At 47.1% G+C, this 18,262-nt stretch overlaps 2 protein-coding genes across 2 annotated transcripts; both read left to right on the forward strand.

Annotated features, from left to right (window-relative positions):
* Positions 1-597: 597 nt before the first annotated feature.
* Positions 598-6,374, forward strand: IL36RN (interleukin 36 receptor antagonist). Its single transcript, XM_002757511.6, has 5 exons — positions 598-625; positions 797-852; positions 2,233-2,318; positions 3,506-3,633; positions 3,835-6,374. The coding sequence occupies exons 2-5, from the start codon at positions 824-826 to the stop codon at positions 4,057-4,059; spliced, it is 468 nt and encodes a 155-aa protein (XP_002757557.1). The 5' UTR covers positions 598-625; positions 797-823; the 3' UTR covers positions 4,060-6,374.
* Positions 6,375-9,647: 3,273 nt separating this feature from the next.
* Positions 9,648-16,633, forward strand: IL1F10 (interleukin 1 family member 10). The gene is made up of 5 exons (XM_002757514.6): positions 9,648-9,694; positions 13,481-13,540; positions 15,114-15,199; positions 15,501-15,628; positions 15,930-16,633. The coding sequence occupies exons 2-5, from the start codon at positions 13,509-13,511 to the stop codon at positions 16,140-16,142; spliced, it is 459 nt and encodes a 152-aa protein (XP_002757560.1). The 5' UTR covers positions 9,648-9,694; positions 13,481-13,508; the 3' UTR covers positions 16,143-16,633.
* The last annotated feature ends 1,629 nt before the right edge of the window (positions 16,634-18,262 follow it).

The raw sequence follows: 18,262 nt of genomic DNA on the forward strand, positions 1-18,262 counted from the left end.
GTAGGCCGAACATTCCCAAAGCAGGAGAGTCCCCCTTCTAGCATCTCCCATAGGTCTGGCAATGGCAGGCAGGAAAGACAGAGGAAGGAAGGAGAGAGAAGGGAAGGAGTGAAGGAAGGAGTGAAAAAGGTAGGAAAGAAAGGAAAGGAGTGAGGGAGGAAATGGGGAGGGAAAGAAGTAAAGGAAGAAAAGAGGGAGGGAAGAAAGGAAGGGAAGAGGGAGTGAGTGAGTGAGTGAATGAATGCAAGATGGCGAGAAGGAAGAAAAGGAGGAAGACAGGGAGGAAAGGAGGTTGTGCCTTCCTTGATCATGGGCACTGACTCTTAGGGTCTGGAAGCCCCTGGGATGCAAAAGCTGAGTGCTCACAAAAAGCTGGAAAGCCTCAAGGAAGCTCTTCAAAATTGCTGAAAGGAAACTCTCCAGAAGCTTCCCTGCCCATGACAGATAATGAGCAGCAAGTGTTTCTGGCGGCTTAGGGTGGTGCGAAATCACTCTGGAAATCCTGCTCCTCCTCAGGTCCTGGCAGTTTCAGGGCCCCTCCCTAGGCCTTACTTAAAAGGCTGAGGCATCCTTGGAGGAGCAGGCAGACTCCACAGCTTTCACCAGGAGAAAGGAGCATTCTGAGGTATGCTTTGGGGCACTGGTTGGGACTGGAGCTCTCTCCTGAATCCAGACCCAGAATCTGCTCTGCAGAGGCTGTTCATATGCTGGGGGACTCAGTGCAGCTACTTCCTACCCAGACCCTGGCCAGTTCAGCCTCTCTTTCCATGATTTCCTGTTGTTTATTCTAAAATAGGGGAGTCTACACCCTGTGGAGCTCAAGATGGTCCTGAGTGGGGCGCTGTGCTTCCGGTGAGTGTATGAGACCCTGGTTTGGTGGTGTCCTCCAGGGGAAGTGAGTTCTGGGTAGAAGCACTGTCCAGCTTTGAGCAGGAGGGAAGAAGGGAGGGGCTGCCATTGCAGCTGGGAAGTTGTGACCAGCACCTCACTGCTCTTAGAGAAGTTTTCACAGCCTTTTTCAAATAGGGACAGGACTGGGATAGGCCATCTCACAAGGGTTCCCTGATGCTGAGGGGGACAAGTGAACCACCCAGTCTAGAGCTGCAGCCAAGTCTAGCCAAGGTGAGAATGAGAGCCAGGATCCCTCTCAGAGTTCTGCCATTGCCACTCAGCACAGTGAATTGACGTCATCTCACCCACTCTGTGTCCCTACCTTCCTGATGCTTTTGGGGGATAATAATAAAACCATGACCATTAGTCATCTGTTCACCCACTGGCATGTACTAAGCCAGATACTCTGCCATGCTCTGGATTTTACAACAGGGGATGAGAGTGGTCCTTTCTGTCAGTCTAATAAAGCACTTCCCACAATGTGTTCTATGGAACTCGATCAGAGAAGTTCCACAAAAGTGTCCAGGAGATGCTTTATACAGAGGAGCTCTCTGATCAAGTAAATGCAGGGAATGCTGCTTTCTACATCCTCTCATAAGAGAACCACAGCACATCTCAGCATATGAGTGACTCTGAGGCTTTCTGAAACAAGGCAACTTGTTGAATGGTGTTTGGCCATGCATCGATCCAGTTTTTACACCGCCTCCTTTTCCTCCATGCAACATTTGGAGAAACCAACTTTAGGATACATATTTTACCTCATAGGATGTCAGGAAATCAACTAAGTTCCTAGATGAGAAACCACTTTGATAAGTAAAATAAAAGAAATTTAAATTTAAAGAAACTCCTCATTTAGTAAGGAATACATGGTCAAATAGAAATACATGTTTCTTGAAGAACTGAAGAATCAGACTTTAATCTGAAAGAGGCCTGGGTGTTAGCCAACCCATCATCTTAGTGTAGCAATGGGGAGGCTCAGGCCCAGAAAGGGCAAGAGAGTTGTCTGCTGTGATTCAGCAGCATTTGAGGCAGAGCTGGGGACAAGAATCTAGAGCTCTGACTCACCATGCAGCTTCTCTTCCAATAGGAGATGGGTTGAAATGTAGGTTGAATAGGGTGAAGGAGCAAACCACAGACTCCAGTGGGAGGCTGTGGGGTCATCCTCCTAGTAGGGCATGAGGCCAGCAGGGCTGGGAGAGAAGAAGGCTGTGCTGTTACTTCTGGCATAGTAGGAAGAAAGAGAGACAAAATGCCTGAGATCAAGGGGTTCTCTGGAGCCAGGGCATGCTGGAGTGTCCACCCTCCCCCTAATACAGTCCTTACCCCTTCCTGATGTTTCAGAATGAAGGACTCGGCATTGAAGGTGCTTTATCTGCATAATAACCAGCTTCTAGCTGGAGGGCTGCATGCAGGGAAGGTCATTAAAGGTTGGTGACAAAACATGACCCACTTTCCTTGGTCTCTATACACTCTGAGGGATGGGGGCCTAAAGAAGGTTTAGAATAGTCGTACAGCTTAGCACAGGCCTGTACAGCCCAGGCATTAGGGCAGCACAAACCAAGCTTTAAGCAAAGGCAAACAAAATACCACACTTCTCAGCAAAGTGAAGACACCTGAAGCTTCTATGCAGAAGTGGGAATATTTTCCAAGAGGCCTGTCTTGTCATTCCCTTGCAGGTAGAATGCGAAACAGTCAAGCATCGCATTCCCTAGGAGCCAGTGCCAAGGAGATAACTAAAGCAAGATCTCTGTACCTTTTTTCCCTTATGGGAGTGGGTTTCTGCCTCTCCACCCTGGGTCCTCTCTGCTCTCTGAGGACTCTCAGTTACTCAGAGTGGAGGGACCCAGAGAACAGGTGGCATTGTTGGACCTTCTGCTTGCTCACTCTGCCCCATGCATTGCAACAGGTCCCTCTCTACAATAGTTCACATTTGCCCCCCCAGGGCACCCTTACTGAGCACAGATGCCAGGTAGATCCTTCAGCTAGGACATAAGTGTATGGTGTATGTAGGTGAGCATGCAGGCATATATGTGTGAGCATGTGTGTGCTTGTATGTATCTCTGTATAACCATGCATGTGTGTGTGCGAGTATGCATGTGTGAGCATGTGTGTGTACATGTATCTGTGTGCATGCATGTATCTGTGTGTGTATTTGGGTATGCATGTGGGTGTATGATGTATGTGGGTGGTGAGGGGATGGTACAAAGAGAAATGAGATCCTCTTTTGCTCTCAGCGACCTCACAGGGTGTAGAAAGTTGTCCAAACAATCCCAAAGAGGGGCTCATCAAGACAGGTTTCAGAAAAGAGGCCTGAGAGTCAAGGGGCATTAAAAGATGGGGTTGAATCTACCTTGGGGTATAGAGGCTTTAAGATTTGACCCTGAATTAGAGGGTGGGGTAGAGGTGGTACAATGTGCTTCTGTGCCTTGATATCCACTCTGGGCCAGTGGAAAGAAGAGGCCATGTCATGACAGCTGCTGAGAGGCCTCCCTTCTGCCTAGCCTGGGGGCAAGCTGTCTCACAGCAGTCCTGTGCCCTAGAGCCCGGGACAGGGGGAGAAGGAGGGAAGGAGGGAAGGGAATCCAGGGCCCTGCATCTTACCTCCTTCCCACAGGTGAAGAGATCAGTGTGGTCCCCAATCGATGGCTGGATGCCAGCCTGTCCCCTGTTATCCTGGGCGTCCAGGGTGGGAGCCAGTGCCTGTCCTGTGGGGCAGGGCAGGAGCCAACTCTAACACTCGAGGTGAGATTAGGGGCATCCTCACTGGGGACTGAGCCACAGATGCTAAGCCCTCTGAAGCTGGGCAGCCCACAGCCCTGGTGCTGTGGGACACCTTTGGGGGATTCTGTTGATGGCAGCTCTGCCTCCTCCCTAAGGACCCTGTCCAGCCCTCCCTCTGCCTCCTCCTCTGCCCTCACCTGCCCTGCCCTCCTCTGCCGGTAGCCAGTGAACATCATGGAGCTCTACACCGGTGCCAAGGAATCCAAGAGCTTCACCTTCTACCGGCGGGAGTTGGGGCTCACCTCCAGCTTCGAGTCAGCTGCCTACCCTGGCTGGTTCCTGTGCACGATGCCTGAAGCTGACCAGCCTGTCAGACTCACCCAGCTTCTTGAGAATGCTGGCTGGGATGCCCCTATCACAGACTTCTACTTCCAGCAGTGTGACTAGAGCAACATGCCCCCCAGAACTCCCTGGGCAGAGCCAGCTCAGGTGACGGGTGAGTGGAGGAGACCCATGGCAGATGACTACTCTCTGCTCCGAAGACCCCCACCTTTGACTCACTGGTCACACAGCCACCTTCTCTTCTGATTCCCCGTTTGGGTAAAATCTGAGATTTGGAACTCAGTCCACAGTCCCCACTTGCTGGATGGTACTACTGGCGTGGAACTTTGTAAAAACCACATGGGGTAAACTAGGAATAACATGAAAAGATTTCTATGGCGGTGGGGTGAGAGAGTGATGGGAATCATTCCTGCTTAATGGTAACTGACCAGTGTTACCCTGAGCCCTGCAGGCCAAACCATTCCCATATAGGGTCACTAGCTCTCCACATGATGTCCTGTGCAGGAGAGGGAGGTGGTCAGAGAGTTAGGGACCCACAGCCCCGTCCCCTTCTGTATAATCCTGCCACTGTCATACGTTACCTTTTCTATCTCTACCCTCATCCACTCACCGTGGGCATGAAGAGGTGGTGATGTCAGAGGAAATGGCTTCAGCTCAGAAGATAGAAGATGAGCAGAGCATGCCGATCCTTTTTTAAAAACCTAAAGTACAAGAAAAATCCCAGATGCTGGTCTCTATCCCCATGAAAAAGTGTTCATGACATATGAAAAGAGCAACTTACAAAGTGGCATATATTATAATTAATTTTAATTTTTTTGAGATGGAGTTTCACTCTGTTGCCCAGGCTGAAGTGCAGTGGTTTGATCTTGGCTCCCTGCAACCTCTGTCTCCCAGGTTCAAGCAATTCTCTTGTCTCAACCTCCTGAGTAGCTGGGATTACAGGTAGGTTAGTAGAGATGGGGTTTCACCATGTTGGTTAGGCTGGTCTCAAACTCCTGACCTCGTGATCCACCCACCTCAGCTTCCCAAAGCGCTGAGATTACAGGTTTGAGCCACTGTGCCCCTCTATTTTAATTTTTTAAAATACCTGTTTATATATTTCTTCATAGAAAAAAGTTTGGAAGAGTTTACTTCAACTGTAGCAATGTCAGGGTGGTGGCAGCATAGGTGATTTTTCTTTTTATTCTTTCAATTTATCTGTATTTCCTAATTTTTCTACAATGAAGCTCAGTTGCTTGCATAATAATAAAAAAGAAATTAATCTCGAGGTAAACAGAGCAGACATCATCTCTGATTTTCCTCAGCCTCCACTTCCCCAGAGTTAAATTCAAATTGAATCAAGCTCTGCTGTTCTGGTTGGTTGTAGTAGAGATCAGGAAACAGATCTCAGCAAAGCCACTAAGGAGAAAGCTGTGATGAGTTTGTGTGGCTGGAATCTCCTGGGTTAGTAACAAAGAACCAGATCATGTGGTAATTCTTTCCTAGAAGGATCACAGCCCCTTGGATTCCAAGGCGTGGGGTCCAGCCTCTAAGAGGGTTGCCGTATTAGTTGAATTCACATCCTTCTTGGAATCTCGGTCGGTGACCTTATTTGGAGAGAAGGTCTTTGCAGGTGCAGTTAGTTAAGACGAGGTCATGCTGGTTGAAGATAGACTTAAATACAATATGACTAGTGTCTTTATATAAAAAAGGAGAGGACACAGAGACACAGAGGAGACACGGGGAAGAAAACTGTAAAGACAAAGGCAGAGATTGGAGTTATGCTGCCACAAGCCAAGAAACATCAAAGACTGTGGCAACCACGAGAAGCTTGAAAGAGGCAAAGAAGGATTCTTCCCTAGAGCCTTTAGTCTCCTGACTTCTAGCCTCCTGAATGAAGAAAGAATAAATTTCAGCTGTTTTATAAGCCACCAATGATAATTGGTTATGACAGCTCTAGACAACTAATACAGCTGCTAAAATGATCCCTGTCTCCTTGTGTTCACATCCTGTGTGTGTCCCCCCCGACAATGTACCATAGTTGTCTTTGTGAACAAAAGAATATGGCAGAAGTTATGGCATGCCACTTCCAAGATTAGGTTATAAAAGATGTTGCAGCTTCTACCTGAGGTCTCTCTCTCTCTCTGTCCCCCACCATCCCCAGTCTCTGTTGGCTCACTCGCTCTGGGGGAAGCTAGCTGCCATGCTATGAGCAGCCCTATAATTAGACTTACATGGTAAAAAATGAAGTCTCCTGTTCACAGCCACATGAACGAACCTAGAAGCAGATCCTCCAGTCCTGTCAGGCCCTCCAGTGACTGCAGCTCAGGTGACAGCTTGGCTACAGCCTCATGAGATGCTGGAGCAGGCTGCCTAGCTGAGCTGCTCCAGATTCCTGCCCCTTAGAGACTCTGTGAGATAATAAATGTTTGTTGTTTTAAGTTGCTCAGTTTTGGTCTAACTTATTAAGCAGCAATAGACAATTAATATGCAGGGAAAGAGAAACAAATGCCTTTGTTTTAATACTGCAGTTTTCTCCAATTTTTAAATTTTCCTTCTCACAATGAACAACTATCCTACGTTTACCCAAATATTCTATTTAAAAGCTAATAATACAACATTTGTTGAATCATCTGGTTCTGCAAAGTTGAGATCCTCTAGTCCTATGTGCCAGAAATGGACTGCAGTGTCCCCAACCAAACCCTGGGGAATGGGAGCAGAAACCAGAGGAGGAGCTCGTATCTGAGCCCCAGGTATTCCACCTACATCTCACCTGTTGGACCAGCATGGTAGGTTCATAGTCCACCGAAGTACTAGCAAGGAATTGGCCAGGACATACAGGGCTGCCTCTATGGGCCTCAGCAGCTCCAGCCCAAATTCAGCTGAAGTCCTCAGGCAACAGGCAGCACAGTTCCTACCCCAGGCCTCTCAGGGCCACCAAGAACATGAGCTCCAGGCGCCAGGCTGCATTTCAGGCCCTGTTCACATTCTTTGTCCATGGGTCCAGACACAGTCTCGTGTTGCTCCCTCTGCTTTTGGGCCCTCCATCTACCCTCTCTGCCTAGATAAATCTCTCATTTTTCAATACCCTGCTAAGATGTCACCTCCTCCGAGAAGCCTTTACTGAGTTGATATCCCCCAGCTATCTGATCTGGCAGTTTTATGCCAGGTCCTGCACAATGTGTCCCTGCATTGCAGTACCTTAACTTGGAGTCTGTGGCCTCTGGGATGACCTTAAGGTTAGGGCCATATAAGTTTGTCTCTCAGAACATTGCATAATGCTTGGCACATAATAGAAACTCAGTGAGTATAGAATGTGGAAACTATTTCTCCACCCCGGAATATTATCTCTCTCTCCTCCACCCATCTAAACAGGCCCACCCTTAAGGGAGCAGCTTAAATTCCATCTCATTCTTGAAGGTTTCTCCAGCCTGAAGTTGTTGCCTCTTCATTTGCAGGATGACAGAACTCAGAGGAGCTTTAGCCAGGTTAAGCCAACACAAGTCAGTAGTAAAAGGAGGAATATAAAATGCTTCCTTCAAGAATGTACAGGCTGGGGGACATTGACATTATGACTATTCAAGTGAAAAAGACAGTGGCTTTAGATTTCTGCAATTTTGATGTAAACTACTGGCCTGGGCCTATATTTACAGAGATGGAATGCATCATTCAGGGTTTGTACAAATTGCAGACATCAAGGAACAGAGAATGTTCCAAGGTCAGGTCATAGGGGAAGAGCCTAAGATGTGGGAGGTATTATTCTGAAAAAAGCAAAGCACAGGGAGCTCCCTTCAAACACCAAAAGGCTTGCCAAGTAGAAGAATATGCTTGTTCTGTGTAATTTCAGAATAAACAAGTAGGACCTGTGGGTGAAAATTATGTGGAGGCTGTTTTTCCCATATGACCCTCAATTTTTAATCACAAAGACCACAAACATTGATAGTGCTTCTTTAAGAGATTGTGTGGTCTCTGACCCTGGAGGTGTTGAGGCAGAGCCTAATTCACCAATTTCTTGGGGATTCCATAACACAGATTTCTCCAATTGGAGGGATACTATGATTCCATGTCTATGAGGTGGAGTCTTGCTCTGTCGCCAGGCTGGAGTGTAGTGGTGCAATCTTGGCTCACTGCAACCTCCGCCTCCCAGGTTCAAGTGATTCTCCTGTCTCAGCCTCCCTAGTAGCTGGGCCTATAGGCATGTGCCACCATGCCTGGCTAATTTTTGTATTTTTAGTAGACATGAGGTCTCATCATGTTGGCCAGGCTGGTCTTGAACTCCTGATCTTAAGTGATCTGCCTGCCTTGGCCTCCCAAAGTGTTGGAATACAGGCATGAGCCACCATACCCAGCCTAAAGTCCTTTCAATTCTAAGAAATTTTTGCCTAAGGAGTTTCTCTGCACTATTATGTCCAACATGCCCTTGGCCCATAGCTTAGAGAGTCTGTTCTTCTTAATTATCTTTTCAAGTGTTTATGACTTAGTTCCTTAGCTAGACTGTAAAAATACTTAACAACAGGGACTGTGTATTGAATGTTTTCATCACACTGCAGGATAAATGCTGGGAAAACACTCATTGGTTGCCTGACATAGTAACTCGCGCTGTAACCCTTCCCACAGAAGGGTGAGAGATTGGGAGAGCAGAAGAATGGTCACTGGCCTTAGAAAGAAGAAATCTGGTCCCATTTCTGCCCATCTTTTCTCATTTCTCATCCTGTAGGCATCTGAGTCTTAGACCCACCCATCCCACTCCTCAAAAAGCCCTTGAAACTTTGCAAGTAACCCAAGAGGGAGAATTACAGCAAAGTTGTTAGTTTCCAGAGAACATTACACCTAAGCCTCTCCACCCTTGTGATAGATGGATAGATAGAAAGGGGGACAGAAGGGTGGATGGATGGATGGATGGGCAGATGGATGTACGTATGTATAAATGGATGGTGAATGGATGGAAGAATGGACAGATAGGCAGACAGATGGGCAGATGGGTGGATGGGTGGGTGGATGGATGGATAGACTGAGAAAAATAATGTCATTTTAAGACCTGAGTGTTTTTTCCTTTGCTCTGCTCACACTGTCATTATTTCCTAGTAGTCCATGGCACATGATGTCAGCTCAGTCCCTGGGTGAATCTGAGGTAATATCTTTGCAGCTGGGTTTCCTTAGATGTTCTGTCTCATCAAACTGGTGCCAACTAATTAAACCCACTGAAAATCAGAGACTCCCTTCTCATCTTTCCAAACAGAGCCACACTCACTAAGTGCTATTAGCCCCTTCTCTTAGTCTGGCTGTCTGGCCCCAGGCTGGATTCAGGCATCAGAGTTTGTTCTGTCCTTGGGCTTGCCAGACATACTCTCTCTTGCATTCACAACCTCTTCAAGCCTAGGATGGAGCCCCATGGGGCACTAAAGATGTCTGACCCTAGCACTGTTTATCTAGCTTCAAAACCACTAATAACATAGGTACAGAGCAGGGGCCCCGAATGACAGTAGGTACAGAGCAGGGGCCCCGGACCTTTTTTCTGCAAAGGCTTTATGGATGACTCTCTCCCCCTTCAACAAATACTCATTAATGTTCCCACCTTATTATTACTATATCAAAGACATTGTGAAATCTCCAGGCTCTTCTTCCTTCATGTCCTGCAACCAATTATAGAGATTGCTGCAGGCTTCCCACCCTGACCAGACAGTATAAACACAGGGCAATGCCCTGAAGAAGTCAGTTGGAGTCTCCAGGGATCAGGGTTCCAGGCACCCAGGATCTACAGGTCAGTGATGGACAGGCAGTATTCTCTCTCTCTCTCTCTCTCTCTCTTTTCTGCTCTCTCCTGTCAGTATCTCTGATATGCCCTCTATCCCTTCACTCCTCCTGGCAAGCTGTCTGGGTAACAAGGTATTCCCCTTATCGAACATTTAGGAGCACATAAAGAGATTTGAGGAGAAGGAATAGGTTAAGCCAAATCAAGATTTTTAAATACTTAGCACCACAGACTTTAGAAAGCAATTTAAAAAAATCATCTGGGCCAGTGATATTCAAACTGTGTTTGGTGGAAGTTTAAGAGCTTTTTTTAGCTCCTTAGAAGCTTCTCGGTGTCTTCTTTGTAGGCAAGAGAAATATTAGCAGGGTTCCAAAGTCACCATCACTTCCTGTGTCTGCAAAGCAGGTGCCCTTTATCCATTTTACAATCATTAGAATTCTGCATAAAATTTTATTGTGAAGCTTAAAACAGTTTTGAAAGATACCTTGCTCAACCTTTCCTTCCAATGATGATAATTGAAGGCCCAGGGATAAAAGGTGGCAAGGTAAACCGGTAGCAGAGCTAGGTCTAGGACTCAGTCTTTCCATTCGAAGTCTGCTGTGAGTGATTCTATGTCCCACCAGGGTATTTCTGTTAGAGTGGTTGGAGAGAGCTTCAAGCGAGCTGTCAGCCATCTTCATGACCTCAGGATCTTATTAACTGTTATAAGGGAAACAAATATCTTTATGTACAACAATAAATAATACAGCAAAATTTAATAGGAGTTCAGAGTAGAGTTACAGTAGTAAGGGAAAGAGTCATTAAACTCTGAGTCATGGAATTATAGATAGTTTGGCCTAGAAAGAACCTTCATAACCACATCATCTAATCCAATGAATTTATAGATGCTGAAACTGAGGGATAGCCCCAGAAGGAAGTAAAATCTACAAGGGTTGAAAGAGGTATGAAGGGAGTCCGTCAATGTCAAGGGTTCCAAGGAGGCAGTGAGCAAACATCAAGGCAATCAAAAGAATCTTTGGATCTGGCTCCACAGAAGTAAATATTGGTCTTGGAGAGAACATCCCACATAGATCCTATGCAGGAGAATGAGGAGAGGATAGGACAGGGTGCTGTGCAAAAGAACATGAGGAAAACCCAGGTTTAGTGGTGGTGGTATTTGAGCCAGGATAGGTGAATTGAGGAGGTCTGAGAGCCAGATGTCGTGTCCAGTGAGAAATGAGAGGAAAAGAGGGATATAGACAGAAGTCCAGTGAAAAGTCATTTTAGGACAATAGGGAGAGGAAGCTTTGGGACTGAGGCATGAGACACATTGGGAGGGGCTCAGCACTCAGCAGAGACTTAGCACCAAGACCCCAGGCTCTTTGATGGAGCAGATGCTAGCTTCCTATTCCTACTCACTCCATCACAATCCAGCAGAGGCCAGGCAGAGGGAACCTAGTAGGGGAGCCTTTAGGAGAGGCACTGTAAATTACGGGTGTGCCAGAATGGGAGATTTCTAGGGCCCATGGGTCCAGCTGGACTGGACCAGCACTGAATTTCTTCCAGCTCTTTGAGCTGACACTGACCAAGGATGGGAGTCATCAGCTTGCTGTCCAGCTTCACCCAGGGCCCACTACTTGGTCTGGGCACAAGGTTTGTGCCCCACCTAGATCTGGGCACAACCGCCCCGCTGCCCACAACCAAAAGAGACCCAGTGGTTTGACCAAGGGGAGCCTATCATCAAGTGGGCTTGCATTGAGGCCATGACACTGTTGAATTATCTGTGCCGGGGGATTGTCTAGTCCTTTAGGACTCAAAGTGCTGGCCAGGAGGAACCAGCAGCATGGACATCACCTGGTTGCATATTTGAAATGTAGTCTCAGGCCTGGAAAATCAGAATCTATTTTAACAAGACCTATAGAGGGTTTACATATTTATTAATGAGTGTGAAGACTGAAAGTACATCAGTTCCCAAGCAGTCTGGCTGATTGCTGGAATCACTCCAAGTCCTACTGAATTAGAACCTTCAGCCCAGGAAACAGTAATTATACAGAGTCCTCCAGGTGATGCGGATGGGCAGCCACATTTAGGAGCCAATGAGTTTCACTGAAACTTGACTTTAAAAATGTTGAAACTTACTTGATACTACAAAGGAAATTTATCTTCATTATAGGAAAAATATTGAGATGTTTAAAAAATTACTCATAAAGCCATAGGTAAATGATGCAACAACATGGGGAATGTTCCTGTGTGTCTTTCTATATGTGTGGATTTAAGTGGAATTATAATGTACACTTGATTTATAATCTGCATTTTTCACTTAATACATTTTGAAAATCTTTTATGTCATAAAACAGACTTCTACAATATCATCTTTAACAAACACGTATTTCCTTATTTATTGAATTTTGCCATAATTTCTTAGCCAATTACTAGTTATTATTGAAAATGTAGATTTCTTTAACTTCTCACTATTGTAAAAATTTATGCAGTGAACATTTTTTAACTAAACATTTGGGCAGTCCCTTATTTTTCCTGAGAGTAAGGGCAATACATGCAATGACAAAGTATACAGAATGCTTAAGACTTGGGTTCACAGCACCAACATCCCTCTAGAATTTGCACTTGTCAGTCCCTATTATCCTTCACTCTAAGACTCAAAGTCACACCCCAAGGCCCAGGGACAGAAAATGACTAGTCCAAAGTGACAGTGGCAGACCCAGTACTAAAAGCCGCCTTGGCCACAGCCCTGTTTCTGGAACTTGAGTGCCATGCCCTCAGCACCCACATGTTTCTCCTCACCTGCCTCCCCAGGGTCCCCGGCATCACTCTATTCCTCCCTGAGCCCTACTGCTTTCTTCCACCTGCCTTCTTCCTTTCTCTTCTCCTCTCATTTTCTGCTTTGTTATGTTTTCTTCTCTTCTCCCTTCTGACTTGGTGACAATCAGACCTACTTGGTAAACCCTAGCCCTAGTCATACTTGCGTTACTTTCCTGCGCTAATTTCCAGCTCCCGATTGGCTCTGGGTTTATTTCCATGCTAAATTCTGGGCTGACTTCCCTAAGGGTGATCACTTTAGGGAAGAGCTCTAGGACAGGACAGCACACAGGGAGGGAACAGAGTCATGTGAAACTGTGTGGCTTGACATTTATACAAGGCAACTATCTTTGCTTTAGATTGTTCGCCCTCAAAAACACAAGCGCCATTTTCCATCGGGAACAGAATGAGCTGTCTTCAGCAGTCTTGGACAAGCACTTCTATTTGCTAGGAATGATGCTTTCCAACTCTCTGGGGGGACCCTACCAGCCTCACTGCTGTTGTCGACCCCTTCTCGTTGTGCTCTCTTCCTTCACTCTGGGCTCTAGCTATCTAACCCATGGCTAGTTACTGGGGGGCGGGAGTGTGGTGCCCCGTTGGCCAACAGGGCAGTGGGACTGGGTTTGAACTGGGCTTATCCTTCCACTGTGAGGGAGGCTACACATACTCCACCCCACTCTCTGGGCTGGGAAGTGTTGTGGCTCAGCTATTTGGGGGAATCTGTTTTCTAGTTTCTCAGAACTAGCATAAGCACACACGTCTGAGGCTTACACCCCTGCTGGCTGGACTTGCTCCTGGATGGCCCCAGTCAGGGAAAGGCAGAGCTGCCTGGAGCCTGCTGGGCTGGCAGAGGCCTTGGTGGATTCTGGCAGGCCAATTTTAAATTAATGGTCTGGGGGACCCATGCAGCCTGTGGCTGAGTGGTTCTGAGCCCCAGCATGTCTGCCCCTGGCTCCACCCAGCCTCCTTCTCTAACTGCCCTCCTCTCCTCCCCATCAGCAAGGACAAGACACCACTGATTGCAGGAATGTGTTCCCTCCCCATGGCAAGATACTACACGTAAGTTGTCCTGGCATGTCCCTGCTTTCCCAATCAGGAGGTCTGGGGATCACATGGGAAGAGGAAAGGAATGCTGAGCCAGAGGATGAGGCTTATTCTCACCTTAGAAATTGCAAGTGCCCCATAATTAAGCTTCATCACCATCACAGTAGCAACAGCTCTTTCCTGAATGTCTGCAAGATGCCAGCCAGTCTACTGCCTCACCTCTTTCCCAAAAAGTCTGCAAGGGGAGTGTTATTAACCCCATTTTGTAGATCTGGAAACTGAGGCTCAAAGAGGTTAAATAACTTCCCCCATGTCACACAACTTCCAAAAGGCAGAGCCAGGAATCAGATTTCGTACCCTCTGGGTCACTCCATCCACCTCTCTGAAATCTCAGAAACAGTTTTGAATCTCAGTGACAGCATTGAGATTCAAAAGAATCTCAATCCAAGTCCCTGTGGCCTTTACTCCCAGTTTGGGCTTCTAGCCATACTTGCATTTCAACTCATTTGAGATTTGCATCCTTCCTTATATTTTACTACTTTGTTGTCTATGCTTTGTTATGAGCTCCTTTCAGGAAGGAAGTGAGGCATGAGAAAAATAAAATAAGACTGACCTCTGGGATACATTTCCTCTGCTTCTCTCTTGGGCCCTGTAACAACCTGGGCAAGGTGGGTCGGGGCAGTCTTGGTCTCAAGGAGGTGACAGCCTGGCTGGGAAGCAAGACACATACACAGGAAGCACACAAATGACAAAACAGATGTCAGCACTTCAGGGCATCTAACCTGGGTTCTGGTCTCCATAGGATGCTGCTGCTAGCAGGTGAGTTGTCACATCTGCATTGTCAATGTCGGGGGGAAATGCCAGTTAGCAAGCCCAGGATCTTTTTGGAACTTTATTTTTATTGTACAAGTGAACCTGCTGTAAATACATACAGTCATTAGCCAAGGGTATTATCATTAGCTGTTACTGAGATAGAAAAATCTGCAGGTGGTGGCATTGGTCCAGAGGTTCTGCCCTATAAGGTTAGTGACAGCTCTCCAGGTCCTGACAGTGGCTGACAGGCATCTTTGAAACCAGCCAGGTGACTGAGCCTATAACCTGCGTGTTTAATGCCTTTAAAATATCTGAAAAGCAAATCACACTTCAATATACACTCAATTAATCTCTGTACTAAAGAGAATAAACATTTACAAACAATTAGGTCAGGCCCAAAAAATCTAAGGTAAGATTCACTGTGTCCCAAAGTCATCTGAGCCTCACTAAGAAATTTCTCAGGAAGCCAGAAACATTTTCTTTACTCCTCTATGGAAGGGCGTTGGCTCCCCATTCTCCTCGGAAGGCCTCCCCAAGCCACGAGAAGGCAGGAAGAACAGCCTCTGAAAAGCACAAACACAGGAGATCTTCCCTGCTTTAAGGCTCAGCTGGTCTTTACCTGCTCTTGGGAGTGATTTTTCCCCTCTGCCCACCTGTGAAGGAGAGAAAATCCCCCAAATGCTCCAGGTGGTGATTCAGAGCATGGAGGTGGAAGGTCTTGGGGGTCAGTGGTGCATAAATGGGGTGGGCCATCAGCACTGTTATACTGTTTCAGAATTAAATACGCAGACCAGAAGGTTCTATATACAAGAGACAGCCAGCTCCTGGTGGGAGATCCCGTTGCAGACAACTGCTGTGCAGGTGAGCTTCTGGGACCTCCACTCCATGTTCCATCTGTCATAGGCCTTCCCTTTTCTTCCCTTTCCTCTCCAGCAGAAGGTCAGCAGCTGCCCAGAGTGACAGTGAGAAGGGGCAGAGAGCAGCTGTGGTCTCTCTTAGTGAGGGGCAAGATCCCTGCAGAAGTCCTGGCTCACTCTGCAGTCTACAGGCAGGGCCAGGCCAGGGGTGCCCATGCCCAGTTCCTTCCTGCCTGAGCCTTTACCTGCCAAGAACCTGCATGGGGTTCCCTCACCTCTTGACTCTTCTCTCTCTTCCCTCCCAGAGAAGATCTGCATACTTCCTAACAGAGGCCTGGACCGCACCAAGGTCCCCATCTTCCTGGGGATCCAGGGAGGGAGCCGCTGCCTGGCATGTGTGGAGACAGGAGAGGAGCCTTCCCTACAGCTGGAGGTGAGAGGCCCCTCCCCATTCTAGGGGACACTGCAGACATGGCCTGGCCACTGGGATGCTCTGGCATCTTTGTGCCTATCTGTGGATTCCCAGCCAGATCCACGTGTCCTCCTCCCTCAGGTTTCCACCATCTTCCTCTGCACCTAGTGTCAATACCCCTGCTCTCTAGAATCTACAGAAGGCAGTCCCTTCAGTAAAAACTGGCCCTGTCAGGTCCTTCTTTGGCCAAGCCCCAGAGGCCTCCAGGGTTGACACCTGCATCGGCACCCTCATTCTGCAGTCATCCACCTTCTCCCCACAGGATGTGAACATTGAGGAACTATACAAAGGTGGTGAAGAGGCCACACGCTTCACTTTCTTCCAGAGCAGCTCAGGCTCCGCCTTCAGGCTTGAGGCTGCTGCCTGGCCTGGCTGGTTCCTCTGTGGCCCAGCAGAGTCCCAGCAGCCAGTACAGCTCACCAAGGAGAGTGAGCCCTCGGCCCGTACTGAGTTCTACTTTGAACAGAGCCGGTAGGAAGACAGGAGGCTGAGTTTCAGCCTGGTGCGCCCAACTCAAGCTCATCCTGCTCAGGGTCTATGGTAGGCAGAATAATGTCCCCCTGAAGACATCTACACTGTAATCTTAAGATCTGTGTGTATGTTACCGTACATGGCCAAAGGGACTTTGCAAATGTGATTATGTTAAGGATCTTGAGATGAGGAGACCATCCTGGGTTATCCAGGTGGGCTTAGTATAATCACAAGGGTCCTTGTGAGAATGAAGCAGGAGGGGAGATTCAGAAACTGGAAGAAACCGTGCTTTTAATTTTGAAGATGGAGTCAGGGGCCTTGAGCCAACAAATGCAGGGGTTTTTAGAAACTGGAAAAGCCAAGGGAATGAACTGTCCTCTAGGGGCTCCAGAAGGAGCACAGCTCTGCTGACACCTGGATTTCAGCCCAGTGACAACCATTTCAGACTTCTGATCTCTACAACTGTAAAATAATAAACTTCTGTTTTGTAAACCACTAAGTTTGTGGTAATTTGTTATAGCAGCCATAAAAACTACTACAGAGCCCCATTTGACCCCATGTGCAGTGTTTGATGCAAGAAACCTGTTGAGTGCTTAGAAAGCTACCCACAGCTTCTCCTCCAGTCCATCTGCTATGGAGCCTCTAGAAACAACCAAGAAGCCCCTGGCAGAACTCAGTGTCCTCTGTGCGTGGACAAAGCCTTGGGCTGCTTACAATGTAAGTTCTAACTCAAGTCTTGTGATACTTCACAGTGAATCGACAACTCTGTGGTTGACTGTTGGGCTATCTGCTAGTTGCTTTGAGTGTGCAAAGCAAGGAGTAGCAAGGGATAGGCAATGTATATGTCCTGGATATATTGAGTTTAAGGTTGCAGTGGAGCCTCTAAGTTGAGGTAACTTGGTGTGGCTGGGAGTACAGGGCTGGATTTCAGCTGAGAGTTTGCAATTGGAATTCATACTCATCCTCAGAACCCACACTTCGCTGTTTCATGGAGAATATTTGGTTGGGCTTAAGCTAGAACAAAGAACCCATAGTATCAGGACTAAGAGAAGGCATGGGCTACTGGTGCTCTCCCTCTGCTGTATTACTACTCAGCATTCACCTAGCATGTTCTGAGTCCCAACCATGGTGCAGCACTTTTAAGAACACTCTGTCTTCATCCTCAGAATGACTCTTCAAGGCAAGCACTCTCACCTCCATTTGACAGATGAGGAAACTGGACTAAAAGAAGTAAAATAACTTAATGAAGGTCATATGGGACCTCTGTTTTGGAGCTCAAGATTAAACTTGGTGCAGCTGAACTCAATGCCATTTTGCAAATTTTTATCCCACTTAAGGAGCTGGGGATAGAATGGTGAATAAAACCAAACTTCCTTGGAGCTGATCATTGAATGGGAGAAATACTAAATAAGCAAATAAACAAGAAAACAAAAAGGGCACTTTTCATGATTAGAAAATGAGGGCAGCAGGTATCCAATGGACATATTAGATTATTAGATAGGGGAGTTAGGGGAGAAGCTTTTTTTTTTTTTTTTTTTTTTTTAACTTTCTTGAAGAGGTAACATTTGAGCTGAGGCTACAGACAGGCAGGAACTGTGACTAGAAATAATCAAAGCCCAGGAGTAGCAAATGTGTTGGCCCTGAGACAGAAAGGAGCTGGTGTGTTCAAATAATAGTAGAAGGCTAGGGTGGGGGCTGGAGCCTGGAGAACAAGGGAGGAGTAGGAGGTAAACACGACCAGCAGGGTTGGGTCATGCGGGGCCTTGAAGGCAAAGTACAGGCCTCCAAGTATTAAGTGTGAAGGGAGCCACACAGCAGGCTCTGGTACGTTTAGGCTCTTTCGCTGAGCTGCCTCTCCACAATCTGTGTGTGCTCCAGGAACTTCATCGCCTGGTTAGCCCATTGTAACTGTGTGTTTACATGGTAGAACTTTGTGCTTTTTCAGTGCATGTTCTGTTCAATTTTGTGTCAGCTGTGGCCAGAACAGCTGCTGGTATGCAGAAAAGGCTGAGTAAATGCAAAATCTTAAACAAGTTAATGGATAACCACACTTGATTCTCCTTCTCCTTCTCCTTCTTTTATTTTTAGAGACAGCATCTTCCTCCATCACCCAGACTGCAGTAC

Source organism: Callithrix jacchus, chromosome 14 (assembly GCF_049354715.1).
Source record: "Callithrix jacchus isolate 240 chromosome 14, calJac240_pri, whole genome shotgun sequence".
Lineage (NCBI taxonomy): Eukaryota > Metazoa > Chordata > Mammalia > Primates > Cebidae > Callithrix > Callithrix jacchus.

What these genes read in the sequence shown, in the direction of transcription:
- IL36RN (XM_002757511.6), top strand. Translation starts at nt 824, where the DNA reads ATGGTCCTGAGTGGGGCGCTGTGCTTCCG. An exon ending in AGTGGGGCGCTGTGCTTCCG is followed by an intron (nt 853 to 2,232) that starts GTGAGTGTATGA and finishes CTGATGTTTCAG; the next exon opens with AATGAAGGACTCGGCATTGA. An exon ending in TGCAGGGAAGGTCATTAAAG is followed by an intron (nt 2,319 to 3,505) that starts GTTGGTGACAAA and finishes TCCTTCCCACAG; the next exon opens with GTGAAGAGATCAGTGTGGTC.
- IL1F10 (XM_002757514.6), top strand. Translation starts at nt 13,509, where the DNA reads ATGTGTTCCCTCCCCATGGCAAGATACTACAC. An exon ending in TGCAGACAACTGCTGTGCAG is followed by an intron (nt 15,200 to 15,500) that starts GTGAGCTTCTGG and finishes CTTCCCTCCCAG; the next exon opens with AGAAGATCTGCATACTTCCT. An exon ending in AGCCTTCCCTACAGCTGGAG is followed by an intron (nt 15,629 to 15,929) that starts GTGAGAGGCCCC and finishes TTCTCCCCACAG; the next exon opens with GATGTGAACATTGAGGAACT.